This window comes from Macadamia integrifolia, chromosome 2, assembly GCF_013358625.1.
Source record: "Macadamia integrifolia cultivar HAES 741 chromosome 2, SCU_Mint_v3, whole genome shotgun sequence".
NCBI classification, from domain to species: Eukaryota; Viridiplantae; Streptophyta; class Magnoliopsida; order Proteales; family Proteaceae; genus Macadamia; species Macadamia integrifolia.
In genome coordinates, this window is record NC_056558.1 from 36,433,852 (window position 1) to 36,460,507 (window position 26,656).

The 26,656-nt window shown below is 37.5% G+C and overlaps 2 protein-coding genes across 5 annotated transcripts; both read left to right on the top strand.

Moving 5' to 3' along the window:
• The first annotated feature begins 1,302 nt into the window (after positions 1 to 1,302).
• On the top strand, positions 1,303 to 8,601 carry LOC122065337 (katanin p60 ATPase-containing subunit A1-like). The gene is made up of 7 exons (XM_042629140.1): positions 1,303 to 1,323; positions 1,420 to 1,485; positions 1,597 to 1,794; positions 2,505 to 2,749; positions 7,009 to 7,167; positions 7,351 to 7,438; positions 7,996 to 8,601. Exons 1-7 carry the CDS (start codon positions 1,303 to 1,305, stop codon positions 8,275 to 8,277), a joined length of 1,059 nt encoding a protein of 352 aa, XP_042485074.1. The 3' UTR covers positions 8,278 to 8,601.
• Positions 8,602 to 9,743: 1,142 nt separating this feature from the next.
• Positions 9,744 to 26,050, top strand: LOC122072240 (monothiol glutaredoxin-S15, mitochondrial-like). 4 transcript variants are annotated; one of them, XM_042636820.1, is made up of 7 exons: positions 9,744 to 9,976; positions 12,741 to 12,904; positions 20,591 to 20,725; positions 20,854 to 20,953; positions 24,303 to 24,369; positions 25,506 to 25,584; positions 25,658 to 26,050. In XM_042636820.1, the coding sequence occupies exons 2-7, from the start codon at positions 12,830 to 12,832 to the stop codon at positions 25,715 to 25,717; spliced, it is 516 nt and encodes a 171-aa protein (XP_042492754.1). In that variant the 5' UTR covers positions 9,744 to 9,976; positions 12,741 to 12,829; the 3' UTR covers positions 25,718 to 26,050. The 4 variants fall into 4 exon arrangements, with proteins under 4 accessions (XP_042492754.1, XP_042492756.1, XP_042492755.1 ...); XM_042636822.1 differs by having other exon boundaries at positions 12,745 to 12,904; XM_042636821.1 differs by having other exon boundaries at positions 9,744 to 9,947; positions 12,745 to 12,904.
• The last annotated feature ends 606 nt before the right edge of the window (positions 26,051 to 26,656 follow it).

Here is a 26,656-nt window from a genome sequence, read left to right on the forward strand (position 1 = left end):
TAAGTTTATTCCTGAAGTTTATTTTCATTTATCTGTGTTTTGGGATGTTCAGATCTTTTTACAGGAGTAGATCTCCAGGCTTAGATTTTATGTTGTTTGCAAAGATGAGGCTTATTGAGTTTTTCTTCCTCATCCAAAATATCCAACAGCCTTAGGGGATGAACATTTGTTTCCCAAAACGTGCAAATCATACTATTGTTGGGCTTGAAGTTATCTCTGCTAGCAGGAGTTGAGGATGAACAATTCTCTTGGTGCAAAATGTTGGTAACTGGCATGGAGTTGAGTTTGGTTGTATCAATTATCAACCACTTATCTCAACATGGAAGTTCTTTATAACCTTAAATCTTGAATTCCACATCTATGTAATTACTCAGCTGTCCCCTTGGTCAATTCAAGTCCGAATAAAGTGAATTCTGTTATTTGTACCATGTGAGTATCTTTATAAAGTTAATGGAGTTTTATCATAGGTACTTACTCCCTGATCAATATGTTATAAAGTAATAATTGTAAGGACTTCTTATGTTAAAATTTCAGGTGTTGGGAAAGTAGATGAATAGATCATGAACCATGCCTAGACAAAGTACTTTTTTAAAGCTACCCTCATAAAAAAAATTGTTCTAGAGCTGCAAATAGTTCACCCCCCGTTTGGTTGTTGTATAGTTTATCCACTCGATGATTCAATTGAGGGCAACTCGACCATTTTCTAGGGGAGTGATCCAAGTCAGCCAGGAGTGGTGAGGAGGGAAGGATACAACATTATGGGAGTATATAAGGGAACAAATCAAATGCATAGTGGTGGAATGAATATGCTTGGTGTAATGGGGGGATCAGAATCCAAAATCCTTGGACTAGGTCAATTTGTTGATGTTGTTGAAGGGAGGAACCTTTCATGAGAGGCAGTGGAGTGTTGTTTTCTGGAATCAGCTATGAGGAGATACTTAACAGAAAAGAAATTGTGGATATGTAATTCTGAGATGCCACATGATTCAGAGTTACAACCAAATGTAAGATTGGGTTGTATGCATAGTCCACATGGTTTAGGTTGTAGTTGTGACATGTATCTAGGCTTGCACAAAATGAATAAGAATATAGAACTTATGTTGGCATTAAATTGGACTCTAAAGGGTTATCCGCAATAAAGATTCTAAAGAAATTAGGCATAATGTTGTCTTTTTGTACTATAGCTTTTTCGTTGTCTATTTACCATCTTGATATAATCATTACTTATCAAAACTAACATATGGTAAGTAGAACTGGACTTATTTTGGCATTGCTACTTTTATTCACTGGTTGGCTGATAAAATGGCCAAGGTTGTCAGACAGGCAAGTTCCATCACTATGAAGGGTTTTTTTGAATATGTCTTTCGAACAGATGCAATTAAGTGCTTATGACAGTGTTTTTGGAATATCTTATGTCAGCTCTGCTATTGTTGCAGTAGTGTTACTACTGAAATAAATTGTCTTCATATTAACGTTTGTAAAGCAGTATATTTAACTTTTCTTTCTGTTGCTTTTAGCTTTCTGATTGTATTAAATGATAATGCTATATCCTGAACATCTGTTTTTTGGTTACTGATTTGTATGTTCAATTGTTAGAATGGCGACAATGAAGATGGAAAATCAAGAAGGGGACAATATGAAGGACCTGATCCAGACTTGGCCGAAATGCTGGAAAGGGATGTCTTGGAGACGAGCCCTGGAGTTAGATGGGATGATGTTGCAGGGCTCAGTGAAGCCAAAAGACTTTTGGAAGAAGCTGTTGTCCTTCCCTTGTGGATGCCTGAGTATTTCCAGGTATACATGTTCTTTGGAAGCCTCATGAGATCATTTAGTGATATCGACAAGTATTCGTTTTTCTTAAGTGCCAGTGAGTCAGAGAAACACTATGTGCTTGGTTAATAATGTATTGTCAAAGGCACTGGGTGGTTTAAACCGACTATAGTAACTGTGATTAATAATGAGCATCTAGGGTGTATTCTGATGCATTATTTTGAGTAACCTGGACCAGATAAGCTTCTATACTTTGACTGGGCTGGAGGAGGGTGGCAATGTTACAGAAGTTTTAAACTGCAACAAAATAGTGCTATAGGTGAGGAAGATTTGAGTCTAGCTGGTCTTAAATCTTCATATTACAACCAATTAAAGATAGTTAATAGGTTAGACTTGGTGAACCTTGCATTGAGATATATATATATATATATATATTTCTTATTGACATCCCTTAACCTTATTTTTCTGCGCTTTTAGTGTAGCACACTTCTTTAAGTGAGGGATAAAATCATAAAACCCTTTCATTTCACATGTGAACTCAAAACACATGCTCTTGACTAAAAGAACTTTTGGGAATAAGACATGGTGCATTGGTGCAATCAAAAGAAGGTTACTTGTTCTAAATACACATATAATTCAGACAATCCCATATATATATATATATATAGTTGCATAAATTTATTTATTATTTATATATGATGGCCATGCTGATACATATTACCTTTAACTTGCAGGGAATTAGGAGGCCATGGAAAGGTGTTCTTATGTTTGGCCCCCCTGGTACTGGGAAGACTCTTTTGGCCAAGGCAGTTGCTACAGAATGTGGAACAACATTTTTCAATGTTTCTTCTGCTACTTTAGCTTCAAAGTGGCGTGGCGAGAGTGAGCGCATGGTTCGGTGCTTGTTTGATCTTGCGAGAGCTTATGCCCCAAGTACAATTTTCATTGACGAGATTGATTCTCTTTGCAATGCTCGGGGGTAAGGTTTTATTATTATTAGATTATCATTATTAGTATTAGTATTGCTATTGGCAAAAGGTTGACTAGGCATGCAACCAAGCTAGGCATAGCTGGACAGTGAAAATGAAAACCGTTGGATTGGAGAGGTGGAAATCGCAGCCGCAAACCTTAGATGGTAGAAGAAGGTGTTGGTATACATGCGCCTAAGAACTTAAAACCCCTTACAAGCATGTGGTTGCACCCCCAATTAGACAAAAAAGAAAAGGTTCATCTTCGACCTCTAACATCATGTTCATTTGTGTTTCTTATCAGAACCATAAGGGGAGCCGGTGAGCAATTTATAGTTTTGAATGGTCGGACCTGCAACAATGAAGGATCCTGTGGCTATCCCTCATCATTCCAGTTTTCAATGGTTGGACCTTTGGGTGTAATGGATCCCATCATGGGACTTGTGGGCATAATGGATCCCGTGGGACCTGTGGTTGTGAAGGATCCCACTTTATCCCTCACTCTTATTCAAATTCTTGACGTTGGGCCTGCAAGTGTGAAGGATTTATGTGTTTGTCTTTGCCTGGTTAATGATGTAGTTCCATTGGACATTAATCACATTCCCATATGGAGGCCTATGCGTAAGCTTGGAAGGCCCATAAGGTGTTGGTGGTAGTCCATTGGGTTGAAATTGACCTTTGGGCAGTTATATTATATGTTGGGCCTTTTTATTATTATTATTATTATTATTATTATTACTATTATTATCAATTTTTATTTATTTATTATATATATATTTTTTGGGTTTCATTGTAATGGGGCTAATTTATAAGCCTATAAAATGGGGATAAAATTAGTACATGGGATTAGTACTCAAGTGTTTGAGTTAGACTAGGATACTTAATAGTTAGATAGAGTGTTATTTTGAATTTATAAACTTTATTGAGTGTATTATAGTGATTAGGAGTGTTAGAGCAATCACCAAGAAAATTACGAAAATAAACATACAATAGATCCGCACAACATAGAGATTTAATGAGGTTCACACACCAATGTGGTGTGCTACGTCCTCGGGTGAAGAAGAAGATGTTTCACTATGCAGAAGAGAGATTACACCCAAACAATGGCGAAAAAACTCGCCTTGAAACCCTAGCTCGAAAAACCCCCAAATTACAATGAATCGTTCAACAAGACGATGGTACATTATATACTCCAAGTCACAGGTCGACTCATCGGGTCGCGGTCAATCCAGTCGACGCCCCCGCAGCCCCATACAAGATTAGTGCTAGGCTCCGAGCTTGTGCCTATCGGCCCAACCACTCTGCTTCCATCACAGATCTCAGAAAACTTCCCATTCGGGTCGTCATAAAAAAATGTCGGAGTGGGTCAATCTTCAAAACGGGTCAAGAATTGGAGACAAACTTAACAAGGAGTCCTTTTGTGAGTCAAATTAGGAATTTTAGAAGGTCTTTATATATTTAATACACACCCCAATAAATTAGAGGGATAATTTTAGTAAATAATATGAGTTTTTTTTTTTTTTTTTTTGAAGAGTTTTGGAGCTATTGAGTAGTGCATATGGGATTGGTATACCAAACTTTTTTTTTTCTTCTCTTCTATGCTCTTCTTCTCTCTTCTTCCTCCTACGAAGATCGATCTAACCTATTTTCCTTCCCTTCCATCAACTTGATTTCTTCCCTTAACAACACAGTTGCTTCCTTTATTTCAGATCTGATCACAGATTTGATCATTGAGCCTGCATGCATTTGAGATCCATAATCTGGACTTTCAGATTGCATTAGTTAATTTTGTCACTTGGTCGATGTTTCATGTTTTAGTGAAGAATTGGCCATGGTGTTGTTAATCTTTGTAAGTTTAGAAACAGGAATTCCAGTCATCAATACCTACCTTCTTTATGTGCACTTGAAATAGAGAATTTCTTGAGCCCTTGGTTGTTGAGAAGAGAGTGATTGTACAGGCTGGACAGGTTTTTCAGCTGGAGGTGTCGGCAGAGGGTAGAACCCTGCCATGTTGGAAAACAATGTTGCAGAGAAACCAGATGGATGAGCATATAAGAAACGAGAATCAGGGCGTTCCAATCTAACAGTCTTACAGCCAGTGTTGTACACAATTTCCACTGATTTAGTCACACTCCTATTGTGTAGTCCAAACTCATCCCTGCCACCATCATCACCCATCAAAGAATGATATTGCAGGATTGCAACTCTGTGTTCAAAGGAACACCATTGAGGTGCACACATTGTTCCTTTTCTTCCCCCAACCCTTCCTCTGCAACCAACAAAACGTAGGAAATGATTCAGATTGGATTAGTTACTCCTTGAAGCACCAGCGCAGGAACCAGGAAAAAAACAGGCCTGAAGTGGCTAAAAATTAGCCTGCAGCTCCTTAGAACCAGTTTCGGTCCAACTGAACCAGATTCTGGTTGAGGCCAAGCAAGCCATACAGCTTGGGTGTTAGCTGGTTCAATCAAATCCAGTCTTGGGTTATTAGATTAGGATTTTATTTGTTTCATTTTATATTCTATCGTTGTAAGAGTCGGTTTCTATTTAGATAAGATGGAGTCCTATCCTGCTTAGGACACCTTTTTTCTCTCATGCCTGGACAGTGTTTCCTACTTTGTTTCAGTTTATTTTCTTTCCTAAGACAATTCTAATAATGTAAAGGCCAAAGAGCCTCCCCACGACTTAGTAGTTGAATGAATATGGATTTTTCCCCTATGTTCAATGAGATTCAGAATTCTGTTGTGAGATGCAGTAGGCCCTTGGTGAGATGCTGAGGTAAGGCTGAGGAGATTCCAGTCCAGGATCAAGTGAAAAGCTTGATTCATATCCTTCCCTATTCTTCTTTTCATTATTTTTCTATCAGATCGGGTTAGTATTCTGGAATTTTCTGTTCATGGATCTGTTTTCAAAATCAGTAATCAAAACTCGATTTTTACCTCGCTTTCAAAGGATCCTTTCCAGATCTATCAATTGGATTAAGTTCTTAACCTATTCCTGGTTTCCAAATCAGATTGGAAACAAAAAGAAAAAGGTACATAGAATGGATGAGATGGATCAGTGATAAAACTAGTGAGGATAAATTAGAAACAGATTGATCTGTTGGAACATAAGCTAACATCAAAAGGTGGCAGAGATGAGGGGAATTCAAATGAGATTGGTCGCACAAAATGAAGCCAGTCTCTTTAACATTGAGAAGGAACAATATGGTGCAAATTGACAGCTCTACAAGGACAAGTGAAAATTATGCTGTTCAGATTCATATTATGTTACTGTTGTTGAGTTCTAGTGAAAATTAGTTTCTGTTCAGATTCATGTTATGTTACTGTTGTTGAGTTCTATTGCCATTCTGATCATTTATTTAATACTGGTTTGACTCTTTAAGAAACTGATTTCGTTTACTGTTCTGGAATCTCTAAAATTGGAATTTTATTGCCAATAGGATATGCCTATAACTCCTGATCTGACCATCAGATCTCAGTCAGACTCTGAGGAGTTATTCTCCTCCACATTCTGACCTCAACCAGCTCTTGGACTAAATCAGAATCTTGGATTGTCTGTCATTATAATCTCTTGAATTCTGGTTTCCTAACCTACTGCGGTTCTGGTTTATCAATGGCCTTCAGAGTCTATTCACTTTAGGCTTTTCTAGAGACATGCGAAGAATACTGAAGCAGGCAACAATTTCATGTGGAAGAAGATGAACACGAATGTGAATGAAGCCTCTTTTCCATTTCTATATAAGTTCTCACCTCAAACACCTTCTAATTCATATGAAATCAATGTGCAGTACCATTTCAGCATGAGCCAAATCCAGAGTTTAGAAAAACACATGCCTAGCCAGGCTTTAGCTGAATGAGCCACCCATCCACCAGCCGGGGCTTGATTCTTCTTCTAATTACTATTATTTGAACTCTCTACTGAAGTTGTGAGATATGTTTTTGTTTGCAACCACCTGTTTTCAAGAGATTTCAATAGCTCTGATTTCTTTTCTATTGCATTAGTTTCTAGGTGATATATTTTCTCATGCATTAGCCTCTAGTTGATATATGTGTGCATGCACCTACTGATTCCTGATCTTTGAGGTAAATATTGGTACTTTTTTGTTTTCCTTTTCAAAAGGATTTCTTGTGAAATTTCTCTCCGAGGCTGCCTTTGAATTTCGATCTTCTAAATATGAATTAAAATTAACATCTTTGGTTAGATATGCTTCCTAACTTTGATGTTAAAATTCATGGAAATAATGATGAAAAGTGCATTGATTTTTCAGGGCTTCAGGAGAGCATGAATCATCCAGAAGGGTGAAGTCTGAACTTCTAGTACAAGTAGATGGTGTTAATAACAGCTCCAAGGGTGAAGATGGTAGTAGCAAAATTGTGATGGTCCTGGCAGCTACCAACTTTCCATGGGATATAGATGAGGCACTTAGGTTTAGCATCGTTTCAACTCTTCTGAAGATTCAAATCTTCGAATCAGCAGTGAAATTTTATTTCTAATTCTATTCTTTTTTTTTCAATGCTGCACCAAACAAGCAATGTATCATCATTGAAGTCAAATTTTTTTTTTATATGTTAGTGTTTTCTGTGATCTGATGCTTATATGATTAACACAGGAGGAGGCTGGAAAAGCGAATATACATTCCTCTTCCGAATTCTGAGAGTCGTAAGGAGCTTATTAGGATTAACCTTAAAACTGTTGAGGTAAAAGTTTCTCTTCCTAACCACTTTCCTGCTCTGTATGTCTTATTTGTATCACAAGTTGTTTATGCTTCTGTTCAAATTTGTGTTATATTTCTTTGATATCTTCTGTCTTGGAATTTATATAATGGTTCAGCCCACAGACATTGCATGTCATGTTATGTTCCCCTATATACCGAGTCAGCAGAGTCATTCTTTATTTCTAAAGAATACCTCCTTGGCATTTATTAAAAAAAAAAAAAAATAATCTATTTCACTCTTAGGAATGGGGGAAGGAAAATCCATGATCCTAGATTACTTTACCTGGGAATCCATATCCGGAGATGCATTTGCCCCTGTGATAAGGTATCTTCATTCTGCCACCACTATTACATTACTATGAGTGCTGGAAATATCTTCAATCTAAGTTCAGAAGACTACTACTCTTATCTGACTAATCAATATTTCTGGAAGTATTCTTTTTCATTCCTTACTGCTAAACTTCCCGTGCTGGATCAGTATTTCCAATAAAACAAACTGTTTTACTGTGTTCTTATACAAACTCGTCATTCTTCTATCAGGTGGCTCCTGATGTTGACATTGATGAAGTTGCCCGTCGAACAGAGGGATACAGTGGGGATGATCTCACAAATGTTTGCCGTGATGCTTCCATGAATGGCATGAGGCGTAAGATAGCTGGTAAGACTCGTGATGAGATCAAGAACATGTCGAAGGATGAGATCTCAAAGGACCCAGTTGCCATGTGTGACTTTGAAGAAGCTTTAACCAAGGTCCAAAGAAGTGTTTCTCCTGCAGACATTGAACGCCATGAAAAATGGTTTTCAGAGTTTGGATCAGCATAGAATTTGAGAAACGTTCACTTCAATTGGTTGTTTCTCCATGGGTCCATAAGGTCTATCTGATGATTGGTGATTTGTTTATATATCTTTTAGCTATATTTTTTTAGAAAGAAAGAGCACTACCTGCTAGTGTGTGTCTACGTCTAGACACAGCAGGTGTTAAAAGACTGCGCTACCCTGCGTTGAAGCTCTTGTACAAGCACTCGGCCACACCCACTGGTGTGTACTTGCACCTGTGTAGCGTTCTCTTGCCCATTTTTTATGTTGATAATCATTTGTTGTGTTGTAAGGATAATAATGAGTTATATTTTTTATTTTTTGTCTTAATATGTCACATCATGTTATCAGCATCCACTGGCTAGGGCTTTAGGTAAATAGTAAAAACAAAGGAGGCTCTCTGAGCAAGCAGCATAGAGGATTGCAACAATGGGATGTGATAGAATGATTTCACACATAAGAGGGCGCATTATTTTAATCTAATTTTCTTCTATTTTATTAAAACAAAAATGGCTCCGTGTTCGTGTTTTGCTTATTCTTGGGACAAAGTAATAACCTAAAACTCGGAGTTTGTAACAAACAACGAAGTGTTAGAAAAACGCAAATGCAATATAAATGAGTAATTTACATCTATCGTGGTAAAAGAATAAAGATGAGACGAGGGGGTGAGGGAGTGAGGGAGATGAAATATTGTGCACAATGGGTAAAAAATTGGAAACATGAGAATAAGAAATTATTTCAAACATAAAATTTAGGACCATGTTTCCCTAAGGCCACGGTGAACAAGAATTTGATCTCCGCGTGGCATTAGGGACACTACACAGGGGGTTGTAGGATTTCTGACCTTAAGATTATGCGGTGAACCTCACCATGCGGTCTGGGGAAACTTCTTCATGAAACATAATGGGGAGTAGGAGGGTTGAACTGACGATCTTCTCTAGATTTACATTAGAGCCCAAGGCTGCCATTGAACTACAAGCTCATCCGTGACGATGACAAGATTAAATTGTAATGAACCGACTTATTCACCTAATGAAATTGGAACCCCAACTTGAATATTTGAAATGGCACATGAGAGAGCCCAAATGATTATGTCAGCGTACATATTTTACCTGATCACCTATATATGCACATTGTATCTCTGTATTCACAGTGTTTTATTCTTCACTCTTATATAGGGGTGTCGAAACCTAAGTTTGAATCAACAAAACTGAGGTGAAAATGATATGAGCTTGTTAGATCATGTTTCAATGAGGGGTTTCGTAAAACTAGAACCAAATTGGACCACATTGAAACCGATAAGACACCAAACTAAACTTTAAAAAATTGGATCTATATCAATATAACCCAATTAGAAGCGGATGGCAACCTGAAATTCATTAAAAATTTTTTTTTTAATATATTTATATGGTAAATCGAAATTAAACCGATAGTAAAACCATAAAAGATAGAAACGTATTCTCACTGAAACCGATGAAATCAAACCAAAATCGATCCAAACCGACCGATTGACACCCCTGTGAGTCTTATGCATCTCACGTAGTGAAATGAAGCTCTAAAATGCACTTTTCTTTCTCTGCAGACCAAATCGAAGGTTTCTCAAACGGATCCTACGAAGTGATAATTTTGGCACAGATCTACTCCTTCATTCCAACTTTGAACTCTGGAGAACTCGGGTAAATCTCTACACAGTAATCCTTTTAAAGTAAGTTTTTGCCTCGAGTACAGTCGGTTCTGGAGAATTTCTGCAGATTCTAGCTCGTTATTGGTCTCGAACAGGCTTATATATCGTTTCCTGGATTTTTTTTTTTAGTTCCTATATTGTTTAGGGTTTTCTTGTGGAGCCGGAGAGCGAATGATTACAGTGAAAATAGAGTAATGTTTCGGTATTGATGATTTTGATTTTGATTTTGAGCTAAGATGTTTGTTTTAAGATGTATATGTTAGGGGAGATTGCTGGAAGATGGTTGAATGTTGTTTAAAGTTTTGGTGCCTGTAGAGTAAGAGAGAAGGAGATACTTAGAAGATTGTTGTACACCCTTCTATTCGAGGAGGATGTCCTTTTCACAGAAGTATTCATTTTCGATTCCATGATGTGAGAACAGTCTGGTGCTGTTCCAGAAGTGTCCTTAGAACAGGAAAAGAACAGAAACAGCGTTTCACAGACATTGTACAAAATCAAACTTTTTCATTGCCTAAATGCTCCACATTTTGGACCATTTAAAACCTCTGGAGGATGCAATAGAATGAGAAGAAGCAAGGCATTTACCGTCGAAAAAATATTTGGACTCTGTGGAGGATGTAAAAGAATGGGAGGAAGTACATGTCTTGTCTGTATGGAACATCCTCACAGTGTGGTACTTCTATTATGTTCCTTTCATGCCCATATTTTTGTACAAGCTACCGCCATTCAAATTGCCTTGAACAGTTCTGCAAAGCATTTGTGGAGGGTCCCATCAACAACACTAGACTCGAGCCCTGACACGAGGAGCTCAAAAGCAATACCTATTAGCTAATGGATAAAAGGAAACAAAAAAATTTTATAGTCACTACCCCGTACCTAAATTGCACATGAAATGTTGGGAACTAGGTCATCGCATTCCATCTATAGAAGGAGAGAAGATGAAAACAACACCATATAAGAACAACTAATTAACCATAAGTCAAAATATTCAAGGAAAAACATATTAAATATTGACTAAAAAAAAGATTGGCTATAAACCTCAAAATATACAGATAGATTGGAGCTTAAAAAATATTTATGAAATGAATATTGAAATAACCTAGAGATGAGGGGTGAATAGGTTATACTAGTGGATTTAAAAATTCTTCGGTTAAAACCTCACGTATGTGATTGTAAATAAAAATTGCAGAATTTAAAGAATAATAACAATCACACATGACACAAAGATTTATAGTGGTTCAACTCAACCTGAGTCTAGTCCACTCCCTATAAGTTCGACTTGTAAGGTATTCCACTTGCTTTTTCCTTTTAGTACAATAGGTAGAGAGTAAAATCTTTACAAACTCTTTTTACAAGATAAGAGAATCCTTTACAAAATCTCTATCACAGGTAGAGAGGGACCTTCCAAATCTCTTTACAGGTTGAGAGGGACCTTACAACTTTTTTAAGGAGTGTTGTTGGCCATAAACTAACAATCAGGTGTTTAAGTGCATTGGGCTCTGGGAGTGTTGTTGGCCATAGAGAAAATCAATCTTTCCCCAATTAGTCAATGAATTGAAAGCAGAAATGGTAAAGACAACATCTGCAACTCTTTTTTCACTTTTTCCCTTCTCTCCCTACTCTTCTTTCCCTTAGAACTGCACAAGTAACTGAGGAAGGTCTGGTTTCTTCAAAGGGTTCTTTTGATCTTTTTATGGATATTTCTTTGAAGGGTTCTTTCCACGGTGCTCACTGCTTGACTTTAGGTGCTGCCGCTGCCACCTGCAACTGCTCTGGCCCTGGCACCACTAGGAGATAAGGATGGGTTTCGGGAGTCATGGATTTAGGGACCAAGGGACGAAAGGGTTCTTGGCAAAGAAGAATTGTGGGAAAAGTGAGGGTTAGGGTTCAACAATCCGCCTTTTTCATCTTAATAAACACATGTTTTATACGGATTCTGCAGACAACCACGTTTTTAACCGGATTTTTAGATGGAGTTCGGGAGGTTGCGTTTTATACGAAAAAATACGGTACAACTATATTATACGCGTATAAAACACGAATTAACTAATAGAGAGTATGACCATGTTCAACGAGGGCCTGGGGATGCGCCAGTAAAGAGGAGTGATCTGATTCAGATTGAAGGATCTAAAAGAGTTAGGGGAAGGCCTAAAATGATTATAGGAGAAGTAGTGAGGACAGACATGTATAGTTTAGGTCTTGTCCAAGTATGACCTTGAATAGATTTGATTGGAGGACAAGAATCCATATAGCCAACCTCATTTAGGTGAGTCTTTACCGTTTTGTCGTGTTGTGTTCTTTCCCTTCCACGTCTACTTTTCTTTGCTGTCTTTGTTCAGATCCATGTAGCTAACTCCATTCAGTTGGGATAAGGCTGAGTAGTTATTGTTGAAGGCTGAGTTGAGACTATATTGATGGTGCTGATTTGGTGAAAGTGCAAGGATACATGAGATTTCAGAGATTTATAGACGTGCATTGCATTTTTTTTCTAAGATATATTGATTAGTCTTCAGGTATCCACACTATGATTCTGTTTCTTTTCAAGGAGATACTTATCTCTTATCACAATCATCTAGGATGCTGTTTTGGATCTCAAATTTTGTCTCAATTTATGATATTATGGACTTCCTTGCAGAGTTGAATGATATACATGATGGTTTAGTAACTTTAGTTTCACATCTGCTTCATACACTCTGTTATTCGTTTTATTTCCCTTGAACTGAGAACTTTTGTAAACCCCTTGTGGATTGTACCTGTCAAACTAATAGCTTTTTTGTTCTTTCAGTTAGGTACGTTTCATACTTTTATTTACATATTGGTTTGTGCCTATTGTAAATACAAGGGCTGAAGCATTTGAATCTCCTATATAATATAATGGCTAGATCACTATCTAGTTTACTCTTGAAGGGTGTTGCAGGCCTTCCAGCTGCCCATGCCTTGAGGACAGCGGTAAGATAGGTGCTTTTCAGTGCTTGTAAATTTTGCTTCCCAAGTCTATAAGATTTGTTTAAAGAATGCTGATTATGACGTTGTTGACACAATCTACCAGAAATCAGTTTATAGAATCCGGACACAAAATCTATAAAGCCTCCTTTCTCTTGCTTTCTGTAGCTCCAAAAGTTCAGGAAAAATTGTTTTGAGAAAGAAAATAAAGCTTACCACATGAACAAGAGTTTCAACTGATGGAGGGCCTCTAGAGAAGAAGGGGAAGATTAGAGTAGCAGGGGGGATGGAAGGGAATCACACACTCACATAGAGCACAAATCCAACCAATTCTCATTCAGAAAATCAAATCACTCTAACTTGTCCATCGATTACAGCCTATATATAGGGAGAATAGAGACGTAAAATTGAAATAGAAACTAGTCTAACTAGGAAACAACTGTAAAAGTAAACTAATGCAAATTGAAAGAAATCATTACCCCTATGTTCTAGTCTAGAGAATAAAAGGCATGAAATAAAAGACTAGTAAATTATAGTAAATTACTAATTTTTATTTCCAACCCTTGGGGCAAAACCCTGGTCTGGATCAATTCTTCTTGGGTCTTGGCTTCCAAAACTGGTCATGTTGATCCAACCAGGTAAGTGCAGTTGTGTCTGCATCATCAACTTATCACAAGAATAGAGTAATATGAAAAATATCAAAATGCTAAAACCTCTTTGCAAACTTCTAGTCTGGGGTTCCAATCATAGAGTAAAAGGCTTGCTTATATGATGACAAAAAGGACTACCTCTGAATCCAAATGGATAGCAATCTCATGGAAGTAGCTGATGAGCAAAACTTTGTGCATATAATTCTTATGATATGATTGATTTTAATCCTTAGGAACATTTAGAGTATTCTGGTGATGGGATCATGTTTTTTAGTTCTGATCGCATTCCGGGAGGAGATCGTCACTGTTAGTTAATAGAAGTTGTTGTAAATGGGTACAAGGGTAGAATTCTTTTAAGAGTATTTCAGTCTTGTATTCATTCTAGACTGTTCATTATAAGGAGAGCTGGCCTATGTCTATTAGACTTGAGTCATTATTCCATTCAACATGGTATTAGAGGGGAGATCCAAACCCTAGAGACCTATCACCCTCCCTTTAGACGTTGGTTTGTGACAATGGATGTTGCCTTTCATGAATCTACGGCTTATTATATTTGTCACCTCTTTAGAGGGAGCCTTCTTCCACAGTGGAAGATGTGCCACCTCTTGTACTTGTTACACTATCATCTTTTATCCTTGTCGATGTTCCTATTCAGGGGGAGACTGAACCTACTCCAACTCAGCCTTGTCCAGGGATGCGTGTTTATGGTTGCAGATAGTGAGACCACTGCACCTACTGCATACTCTACCACATCAATCATCACCTCTCGAACTTGATCCGATCCACTCGGACCAAGGTAATTCTCTTTCCCTTCTTGATGATGTTTGAGTTCTTGATGTTGACCCTACTCTTGAGTTGCCTATTGCTGTTTGCCAAGGCACCAGGTCCTGCACTTTACATCTTATTGCTAAAAATATTTCTTATGACTCACTTTCTCCAACCTACTATAGTTTTGTGTCCTCTCTGTCCTCTGTTTCTATTCCCCATACTTGGCAGTTGGTAGGAAGCGAGTGCCGACTCACAATGGCAGGCAACAATGATTGAGGGGATGTAGGCTTTAAGGAAAAATGACACATGGGATCTAGTGTGTCTTTCCTCACAAAAGAAGACAATTGGTTGTAGGCGGGTCTTCATTGTTAAGCAGAAGGGTGATGGTACAACGGATCATTACAATGCTAAACTTGTTGCCAAGGGTTTCACTCAGACTTATGGGATTGAGTACCAAGAGACGTTTGCTCCAGTGGTTAAGATGAACACTATCCGTGTTATCTGTGCTATTAACTTATGCTGGGACCTTCAATAGCTGGATGTGAAAAATGCATTCCTTCATGAGGAACTTGAGGAGGAAGTGTATATGGAAATTCCTCTTGGGTTCACTTGCACTAAAACCTAGGGGAAGTTGTGCAAGCTGAAGCGTGCATTATATGGGCTGAAGCAATCCCTCGTGCTTGGTTCGAGTGTTTTCACAGGGCTATGGTTGCTGCAGGCTAATTTCAAAGCAATCTTGACTGCACTTTGTTCATCAAGAGATCTGGTTGAAAGATTGCTATTTTGATCGTCTATGTAGATTATACTGTTGTCACAAGAGATGACCTTGCAAAAATTTCTCGCCTCAAGAAATACCTAGGTGAAGAATTCGAGATTAAAGATCTTGAACATATTTGTTATTTTCTTGGCATTGAAGTTGCCAGGTCTTCTCGTGGAATCTACTTGTCTTAGCGAAAGTATGTGCTTGACCTTCATTCTGAGACAGGTGTGTTGGGGTGCAAGCCGGTAGATACTCCTATTGATGCTAATGGTCACCTGGTTAGCAATGAAGGTGATCCTGTGGATAAGGGGAGATATCAAAGATTAGTCAGGTGATTGATTTATCTTTCTCATACATGCCCTGATATAGTATATGTCGTCGGCTTGGTTAGCTAGTGCATGTATTACTCACCACACATGGAAGTATGGTGCACATTCTCCATTACTTAAAATCTTCCCTAGGATGTGGCATCTTATTTTCTCCTTATGATCACCTTTGAGTCGGATGTAGATTGGGCAAGTTCAACTAATGACTGCAAGTCTACCATTGGTTATGGCACCTTTGTTGTCGGTAACCTTGTTCTTGGAGAAGCAAGAAGCAAACATTTGTTGTTCGATCTAGTGCTGAAGCAAAGTTCCGTGCTATGGCCCATGGCATTTGTGAGCTTCTATGGCTTTAGGGTCTTCTCACAAATTTAACTGTTCCTGTTACTCTTTGATGTAGGAGGGGGCCTAGACAATGAGACTTCCTACAAGTGCTGTCCAAGTGGACAATATTGACTCACTAGGACCTAGGTTGGGATTGGGATTGGGATTGGTGGGGCAGCACAAACAAAGACCAGCGTGCATATGTATTTGAAACAGTAAACAATGCAACAACAGTCAATAGTAATTTAGGCGGAAAAACAATAAAACCACATAAACCACAAGCGGGAAACATGGGGAAGGGAACATGGCAACATAATGTAGTTAGGCACAAATCAGTTCAGGAATTCAAAGAGTAAGTATCATGCTCTTCCTCAAATCATTCAACTAATAAAGAAATCAACAGAATTCTTAATCACGGAAAATTAAATATGTAAACAGAAGCAGCATGTAAACCCAGTATGACAGAGGTATATGAATGACAGTAGCAGATTTTTAAATTCAGCAGGGTATTTCTTAAAGGACAGTAGAAAATAATAATGGCTAGAAACAGAGGTTAATTCAGATTTCAATGGGGATAATGGGGGGGGGGTAGTAAGCAGTCAATGGAGGTGGTATAGGGGGGGTTTACTTACCTCCTTGCTGTCCTGATCTTGAGGAGAAAAGGAGAAGTCGAAGTCCTCCAAAACAGAGGTACAGTCCACCTTATTTGATGAAGGAGAAAATTCCATCTTGAAGATGTAGTGCTCAGCAGTAGCCTAGTTTGTTGATGAGGAGTTCAGCAGCAACTCAGGTGGGGTCTATTCGATGGAGATGGTCTTCAGTCATTGCGAGCAATGGCTGCAATAGTGCAACAGCAGTTGAGGGAGACAGAGGCAGCGAAAGAGAGAAAGAGAATGGGAGAGAGAGTCGTGAGAGGGAGGGGAGGTGAGAAAGAGAGAGAGACCGAGAATGAGAGACGAGAGAGAGAAGGTCATGAGAGAGAGGGACGTTGGCTTTTGCTTTCAATAATTTCATTGATTAACTAAAAATGATGGCCAATGGCCTTACACATGTAAAGAAAAAAAGTTACCAAAAATAAAAAGAGTATTAAGGAACACAATCTTTGAAATAAGAAGTTACCTAATAGACCAATAGAAAGAAATACCTGGTTTCCTAATTATTCAAAACAGTTAAATAATAAGATGCATTAAAGTAAATCACTAAAATAAAACAAAATCTGGTGGGGGCCACAAGGATCCGATTGGGAGGGAAAGGGGGGAGGTTGAACCCAGCGCTGGGAAGGCTGGTTCGACTCCCTCTCTTTCCTTCTTCTTTCTTCTTTCTTCTAGCTTTCCTCCAGCCAAATAGAGTGCACATGTGGCTGGTCCTTGCGCGTACGCCGCTGGTATGCGTAGATGTCCCCATCACTCTTCCTATGAAATTATTTTGTGACAGCAAATCTACCATCAATATTGCTCATAACCTAGTCTAGCATGATCGAATTATACATGTACAGATTGGTCGTCACTTCATTAGAGAGAATCTGGATACGGGTCTTATTATTGTGCCTTTTGTTTCCAGGAGGGAACAATTGGCTGATGTGTTTACTAAGGGTCTTAGTAGTAAGATGTTTCATCCTATTATCTGCAAGTTGGGCATATGTGATATCTATGCACCAGCTTGATGGGGAGTGTTGTACCTGGGTAGAAGGGTAGAATTGTCTTTTAGAATTATTTTAGTCTTGTATTCATTCTAGACTATTCTCCTTCATATTATAAATAGAGGTGGCCTGTGACCATTAGACAAAGATCATTATTCCATTCAACAGAAATGGATTAAAGAATGTAATGACACAATCCTAAGAAAATGTGGAGGTATCAATTGAAGGAACTTCAAATGGAGAGAGGATATGTAAGTCAGAACTTTTAATTGGCACCTAGAAAACAATTGTGGAGGATATGAGCAGATGCATTATGGGCTTGATATGGAGAATAAATACATACTTTTGTAGGGTAATGCAAGGTTTCCATGAAGGAATAAAATCACTGATATTCAGTGATTATAGGAGATATTTCTGGAATGTTGCTTGACGTATGGTCTGCTTAAGAATATATGCAGATTGACTGCAGTCTATGGAGATTGGAACAGATTCAACTTTGTGGTTTTAGAGCTAAGGACTTAAGGGGACCACCTGAAGATTACAGCTTCCCTTCCTTGGCTCTTTGGCAGACAGCATATATGCCAACACTGAACCCCCTAGAGTCTCATATTGGAACTTTTTTTTTTTGGTGGGGCGGGGAGGGTCTTTCATTGGAAAACAACAAACACTCTGTGCTTCCTTCTTTTCATAATTTACTGGTTAGTTCATTCGTTACTATTGCAAAGATACATGGCAATGTTGATCTCTGGTGTAGACTAATTGCTCCTGGAAACTCACACCTCAAGCTTTCTATCGCTGGTTAGTTGTATTCTTTCTATTTCTGCATGAATGTATTTATTTGAGAGAGATTTTTATTTCCAGGACCCACTGGATGGTTTTTGGTCCCATATTAATTTTTTTTTCTGTCAATCTGTGCTAGTATTCTAACTCCCTGCTATAAATCTGGGCCTGTTTTTGATAATCACTATATTTCTCTCGTGGAGTTTGGTTGCAAATATTGCATGGGTTGTAGCATTATTCCATGATTACTGGTGCCACTTTGAATATCACCATTGTTCTTTAAATATAAATGATGGCTTATCTTCCTAGGTCCAAAATTGTTTTAGTGACCCAATCTTAGCAGCAAGAAAAAACGTCAACAACAGGTTAATTAACACTGTGATGCACAGTTCAGAAGAACAAGAAAGCTAGCAACGAACCCAGACCATCGGTTGGTCAAACTGGGGCAAGATGGACTAATAGGCTTAATTTTGAGTGCCTATGTGTTATGTGGGTCATGGGCTGACTATTTTTGGGTTTTCTACTTTAATGGGCCAATTCTATTATCCCAATTATTAGGTATCCGAGGCCTATACAGGATTTGTGTTAGTTTTAGTTTCTATTTTAGTAAGTTGTATTCCTTTTTTAGTAGTGTTTCTAGAAGGGTTGGATGGATATGCTAAATCCAGTCATAGTTTCCTTTTTTAAGTTTTAGAAAAGTTTCTGTTTTGTGGAAAACTTTAGTTTCAAGGGATTCTCCCTAGCTTACTTGGGGGTTTATTATTTTGCTTATTTCATTGAAGTTATGAATAAAGAGGAGCGGATCACGCCAACCCCAACGATTTGAGAAAAAAAGATTAGCCATGAGCTTGTGTGAGTTCTGTGAGAGAAGTATGGTTCTGTGGGACTCAGAACTGCTCTAATATGTGATGCAGTTAGGAAACCTTAATGGGATGCCAAGGTTGGGGTTGGTGGGATTCATTCTCCACAGTTAGGTTAAAGGTCTACCATATCCTTCTTTCCTTCTAATTTTCTTCTAGTTTCTATTCCTATACTCAATCTTACTTTGTTCCTTAGTTGCTATTTTCATTATCCTTTCTATTTTGTTTAAACTTGCTATTTCTTCACTTTAGTTACTGTTTTCCATTGTTTCTAATCCTAAGTTTCTATTAGTCACTTTCTATTTTTATAACCTCTTAATTTCTCCCAATCTAGCCGTTGGATTCACTTTTAATTTTAGCAACCCATTCCATACATCTAAAAGGCTTTGTGATCAGAGTTGCAGCCAGATCTAATCATCCCTTGGCCAGGTTGCTGATATTGCTCTTTTGGGGGGTTATTGAAAGAACTGGTATTCTAGATCTTTGTAGGCTGTTGGTTCCCAGCTTTGGGTAATTAGATAGTGATTACATCAACCATATGCTGAAGTGAAACCTCTCTATCTCACAATCAAATTATACTAAAAGCTAACATGTTTGTTTTCTATGCCCCATATTTATAGACATGATAAAACAGTTATAAGGAAATAGAAATATAGAAAGATAAGACCCTAAAAATGTCTGGTTATGTTATCCACCGCTAATGGGCTACTTTGACTCATCTTATTTTATCCAAACTACACCTAAACTAATCCTACTACTAACCTACATGAAACCAGACCTCTTTAACAATAGACAGAAAATTGCAAATAAATTCCCATTAATTAAATGCAGTTCTATTCATTCCTTACCAAGTTATAAGATGCTTCCATGAACAAATCAAGTTCGATTCGGATTTGGAAAATGAAGATGCTCCCAAATCAATGGCTTATATTTAAAGAAAAAAGAGCATTGGAGTAGTCAGATTATTTTAAGCATTGATGGATGCATATATCAGTTTATATATATCAAGGATTGGTGTGTAACTCTTAATTATATTGTACTCCGAAAAGTATCAGATTTGTTTAGTTGGTGTGGCCACCTTCTCTTGGACCAGCTAGTCTGGGAAATGAGAATGAGGGGATGTAGGAAGGAATCTCATAATTCAGGAATGGGCGGAAACGTAGTGTCCTGGAGTGTGTCTTATGTATTAAGAAAGTAGCTTTTCAAAGAACAGGAGAAGCAGTCAAGAATAATCTGATTGAACTTGAACTTATACATAAGCAGTTGAGACTATTATGATTGGACAATACATTCAGTATTTAATGTTTATTAAATTCAAGAATAATCTGATTGAGAACATATACATAAGCAGTTGAGCATAATCTGACTGAACTTTACATTCAATATTTAATGTTTGTTAAATCTAATAAGGTCTGAATAAGTTGAGAGCTTGTACTAGTACTCTCCTGGACAATCAGACGGAGCTAGAGGTGTTAGTTTTAAATAATATTCACACTTTCTACTTGTTTCAATTTCTTAGATAATGCTTAATGTTCTACCTGTGGAGGTGAATTTTTGTCCTTGGACTGATTGTAATCTGTAAAAATAGGTGGCAGGATCTTTCTACCATCATGTCAGGACCTATTCTACTAATTTGACTGATGATCCTGATACTCATGACGACTTTAGACCCACCAGCAAGCTTGTCGGATCTGACATCTCTAATGATGCCATTGTCAAGCAGGTACATGTTTGCAATCTGCTAGAGCAGGTTCTTTATCATATATCTCAAATGACCAAGGTTAACTCTATATTGCTTTTTTAATCTTGTAGTTCCTCATTTATGGATTGTGGTTACTTTTTGGTATATAGGATGTCAAGGAAAATCCTGTGATGATTTATATGAAAGGAGTTCCTGATATGCCTCAATGTGGATTTAGTTCACTAGCAGTTAGAGTACTGAAAGCATACAGTAAGTGTTACTATCTTGCCATTTTTTTTTTTTCACTTTTTCCCAGTTTAGCTTATTTATTGAAATTCATATTTATGTGTTCCATTTGTAATAATGCATATTTTATTGTACCTTATAGTAATTATTGAAAAATTTCACATTTTCCTAATTTCCCAATTTTTTTTTCTAATTATTTCAAAGTAGACGAACTGAAAATTTCTCAAATTTCCATAATACTAGTGGAAATTACCAAAAATATTAGAAATATTTGGCATAAATTTACCAAACTTTTGCAGCATATTTTTCTCCTAACAAATTTCATTCAGTAACCATTAGCTCTTGATAAGATTTTGATACCGGATCTTTTCAAGAGATGGTATGTAACTTTAGTAACAATAGGACTGAAAGGGAGGTGATGAGAATTAATGATAGGGAGGATGGCAGATACAGCAAGGTGGAAGTTTCAGGTACCTTGGTTCAATCATAAATGAGGAGGAGAAATAGAGAACGATGTTGCACAAAATTAGAATAGGGTGAATGAAGTGGAGTGGTGCATTCAGAGAGTTGTGTGGTTGATGTATTCTTTTAGAACTCGAAGGAAAATTTTATAGAACAGTTATATGGCCAGAAATGATGTATAAAGCTGAATGTTTGGCAGTGAAGGAATAACATATAAACAAACTTAGTATAGCTGAAATGAGAATGTTGAGATGGATGAGTGGTAAAACCAGAAATAAGGAATTAGAGCTAATTTATGTGTATCTCCGATGCGTGATAAGTTGCGAGAAAGTTGTTTGAGGATGAAGTGGCCTTATTTTAGATGGAAATAAGCCATGTGTTGGTTACATATATGTTGGGCCTTTGGTCCAATGGGTTTTCTTTGTAGTAGGAAGCTTTAATGGGCCTAAAATATGGTAGGAGATAAAAATACATGATTTATTTTATTAGTCTAGGTAGAAAGTCTTGTTTTAGGTTGTTTCTTTCTTACTTTTTGTGAAGTTTTAGTGAATGTACGTGACTTCAGTAATGAAGATGAAGCTCTGGTTCAGTATTTCAAACTTTCTTTTGTGGATTCAGGTGTGAATGCTATGGAATCCAGGGGTATTGGTGGATTCCAACCCCACAGGTAAGGTGGATTCCTGATCGCATCTCTCCCCTTTTAATCTTTCTATCATTTACATCAGATTCAGGTCAGTTCTAAACTCTATTACCTTCAAGTTTCTATTTCAGTTAGAATATGGTTTCAATTTTATGCTTAATTCTTGTTTTGTTTCAGCATTAGTTTTCATTTAATCTTGTTTTGTTTGCTGATCTGAATCCCTGTTTCAATTACAATTCTGCTTCAAAATCTGGTCTTTCAATACTGTTATGGTCTCAGTTTGCTGTCTAATCATTAGATCAGTTCTTCAATACTGCAATTTTGAGTTCCTATAATTGTTGCATGTCGAATTTTGGTTTCCTGTCAGAATTTCAATTTCCTATTTCAACAAGGATTCTTCCATTCTATGAAATTTGACATTAGATTGTTCTACAAATTTACTGAGATATTCTTGCTTATGAACAGTCGACTTGACCTGAAAATTGGCCAGATCAGACTTGCTGATGGTCTCATATTAACAGCGTCTGATTGTTGGTTGTCTGTTTTAAAGTCTTAAAAGTATTGCCTCTTTGTTATTGTTACAGGTTACTGTGACTTGTTCAATTTTACCCTCAAATTCAGGCTTTGGTTCGTTTACTATTGCTGTCTGATCTTCTTTTGGGGTGCAAATTCGAGCCCAGTCTGTTATTTAGAAGGGAAATCCATTTGATCAATAAACCTCCTATGGGAGTTTATTTTATTTTATTTTTTCTCATATGCCCCTTCTCGCGGAACTAGAGCATCAAGTCTATTAACCAGTTGCCTATACATTTCAGCATGTACTGATGCCTTCCGGACCAATGCAGCCATATATTTTTTATACTAAAATGTCAGGGTTCTTTGAATCACTGCTGGCCATAGCTCTGATACTACTTGGTGGGTTTCTAGAAGCCTAAGGGTTAGGTTCAGTTGAAAACCAGAATCTCATTAAAGAGAATAGACCAGATTTAGGAGATATCCAATAACAATCACCAACCCAAATGGTGAATGAAATTCTGTTTGGTCACTTTAATGGTCTAGAATAACTCATCAAAAGACTGGTTTGATCCAATTTCTGATCTGGAGGAATAAGGGTATCCTACAAGGAATGGACGTCGTTTTGATTATAACACTATTTTAATAATGTTGGAATAGCAGTTCTATTCAGACAAGACTCTATCCTACCCTTAACAACCAAGGAAATAATTTACTTGGCAAAATACAATATCTCAAACTACCTCCTACCCATGTTTGTCACGGCGTCTAGGGCGATCCAAGGCATTGGAGGGGGCCTGGATGTAATGCGACACCAACTAGGCGACTGGATGCCAAGGCATCAGCGACACCAAGCGATGCCTTGACTACCATGCCACTACCCATAACTTAGGCTTATTAAACTAACCAATTATAAAGAAAACCCATTAGGCTAAAGGTCCAACCGCCCAACACATATGTAGCCCAACCCAAGGTTTATTTTTACTAAAATTAGTCCACCTATGTGATTTATCTGTATCAACCAGCAGATCCTCAGATTGATCTGCCTCACTTGCCTTGCAAGAATGTCAGCTATGTCATTTGCCATCCTCAACTTCCATTGAAAAGTGATACTGTCTCAGGAAGCAAGGTGAGTAGCAAAGAGAATCAGATGGATGACCACCAAGGCCAGCCAGCCTTTTTCCTCATCAGTCCAATGACTGTAGCATAGTCATTTATTTGTGCCATTCCTCCTGTTACTAAGACTACAGATGTTAATTATCCTCAGGCAAAGGCAATTCTTGCTTTCATCCTACTATACTTAACACATGATGCAACTAGATTAGTCCTTGAAAGTACCTACATGATAGGCATTCCGAGGGCAACTGTTCCCTACGATGGGTTTATGCAAGTGAAGTTAGGTCTTACTTATCACTGGAGAGAGGTTTTTGCCTTAGTAAAGATGGGTCTAACTTATCATGAGAGAGTTGATATTTACAGTTCTATTATAAGACTAAATATCATTAAGTTGTAAATGTCCTACTAGGACATGATAGCAGAAGTTATAATGTGGATAATTCTGTCAAATTTGTATTCAATGCAATTATCCTACCCTAACATTTATTGGCTTCTACCTGATACATCAGTAGTCTTCTAATTCTTTACACACAACTTTTAACTATATGTGGTTTGGTCATCATATTCCAGTTATATTTGGAGTCTATTTTGAGTAAGACTAATTATTGAAGGAAATTTACTTGCAACGGATGTTGCCTGCAGATGTTCCTTTCGGTGCTAGAAATATTCTGGAAGACCCTGAACTGAAGACTGCTGTTAAAGCCTTCAGGTAAGTTGGTTCATTTTTCTGCATAAGGCCATGAGCATAACTTTGTTCTTATGTTTCTGCATAAAGCCATGAACATTACTTTATTTTGACCATTTAGAGCAATCTCATGTTCCGGCTTTGGTCTTTCAAGACCACCTACTCTATGAAAACTAGTTATAGTCTTAACTTCTAGTGTTGTTATCAAGTAACATAATATCTCCAAAAATCTTGATGAATCTGTGATACAAAATGGCTGTGAGCTTATTCTTCAACATGAATTTTCTTAGAGAAGCTGGTTAGACGTTTAACTTATGTCTACCTGAAACCAGTCAGTCACTATGTTTCAAGGACACTCCCGATGCTAAGTTATCTGTGCTAATGAGTATGTTCTAAGCATTTATGGTTTGCTCAGCACTGAAACAGATTGACTGACATTGTTTGTATATGTTTGCTTTGTTACTGAAACTTATATTGGAATCAATAGTATATTTGTTGGTGATTTCTATCATTGTCCAGCACAAGTATGAAGTACCTACATTCCATTAAATGTTTCTAATCTTTTAACCAACAGATTGTCTTTTTGGCCATTTGCAGTTGCTTGGCCTGAATTTAGTTTTTCATTTTTAGAGAATATCAATCTTAAGATGGTTCACCGATTGGAGAGTTCTGAGTTTTGCTCAAGCTGTCAATGATGTAAATTATAGATCCTGGGGTTGGTCGTGAAATAGTGGTGGATCTTGGGTTGGAGAGTCCTGAGTTTTGCTCAAGCTGTTAATGTTTGCTCTCCTGTGGGTCTGAAATTTTGACTGATGAGTAGGAAGAAAAGCGGAGGGGTGGGCGGGTTAGGTATGTTTTGAAGTGTGAATATACTAGAAGGGGGATGGATTTTTGTCGTGTATAGAGTCCCTCAAGGACTGAATACTTTTTATAGTTCTGTCATACAGGTGCTCTCCCCCCCCCCCCCCAAAAAAAAAAAAAAAAAGAGCTTAGTTTTGGAGGCCTGCTCTTTTTTGCCGATTGTTAGCAGTACTTCACTATTACACCAAACACAATCTCAAAATGCAACCAAACATCTGTGTCATAGCTCGATCAAATTTTTATTTGCACTCAGAACCATATGTTCCGTTAAACTTGCAATTTGTGGATCCTTTGTGCAGCAACTGGCCTACATTCCCTCAGATATTCATCAAAGGAGAATTCGTTGGAGGATCTGATATTATTCTCAATATGCACCAGGTGAATACTAGTTATGATAGCCCGTTAGCTCCTTCAGAGGTTGTGTGTTGACTCCAATTTATGCCATGTGTAGACTGGGGAACTGGAGGAAAAGCTCAAGGATGTTTCTGCCAACCAGGAAAGCAAGGAATAGACGCTGCTCTTGCATCTAAGATGCTGAGATTTTTTGGAGGGCGATTATTTGTTTCTACCACATATTCCTGTGTGGTCAAAAGATGGGCAAGAGAAGGTATATCTTATGAGTAATTTCAGCAATAAATTGAATGTGGTAAAAGGATACAGAATGTTTCCCTTGCAATTTTTATTAGAGTTTGTGTTGTTTCTTGATTTGCAACTAAGTGATAGAAGGATATATAATATTTTTTTTTGCGGGGTGCATCTTCTGTGAATCTCAGACATTACCACCCAATTCTCAGGGCTGAAACCAATGCAAATGAAATAACAAGGCTTCAATATTCTTTTGGAATTTTCTTTTCAGTCAGTGACCATATATTTTTTTTCTTATGAGAATAAAGTTAAGATAAACTAAAGAGAAAGATATGGAAGTACATTATCATCTACGTACAGCTCAAGCTTTTCTAGTCCAAGCCCTATTAGCTAGATGGTGAACTACCAAAATATATTGACTTGTCTGACAATAGTTACAAAGTCAAGCTTGTTCATAACAGAGTCGATCACAAGTACTAGAGCCTATCCTGCCTCTCCATTATTCTACACAAAACTGTCATCACATATGATGTTATAAGATGTGGGAGGGAAAACCTCATAGTATGCTTCTAAGGTTAAAGCACCAAAATAGGGTGATAAGGGTTTATCTGTCAGGGAAGAAAAGGATATTCCTAACCCAGATACCATTTTGAAATGTTAATCAGAAAGGATTTGGAGGACAATTAGATTTGAGGCAAGTGTTCCTTGCCTCCCACAAGAAATAAACTATCAAAAATATATAGTCAAAAATAAAAATAAAAAAATGTAATACCAAAAAAACAAAGGAACAAAGTGAAATCTGGGTTATTGTTAATAACTACTTGATTAAAAATAATAAATCATCCATAGAAGAAGCAGAGAGATA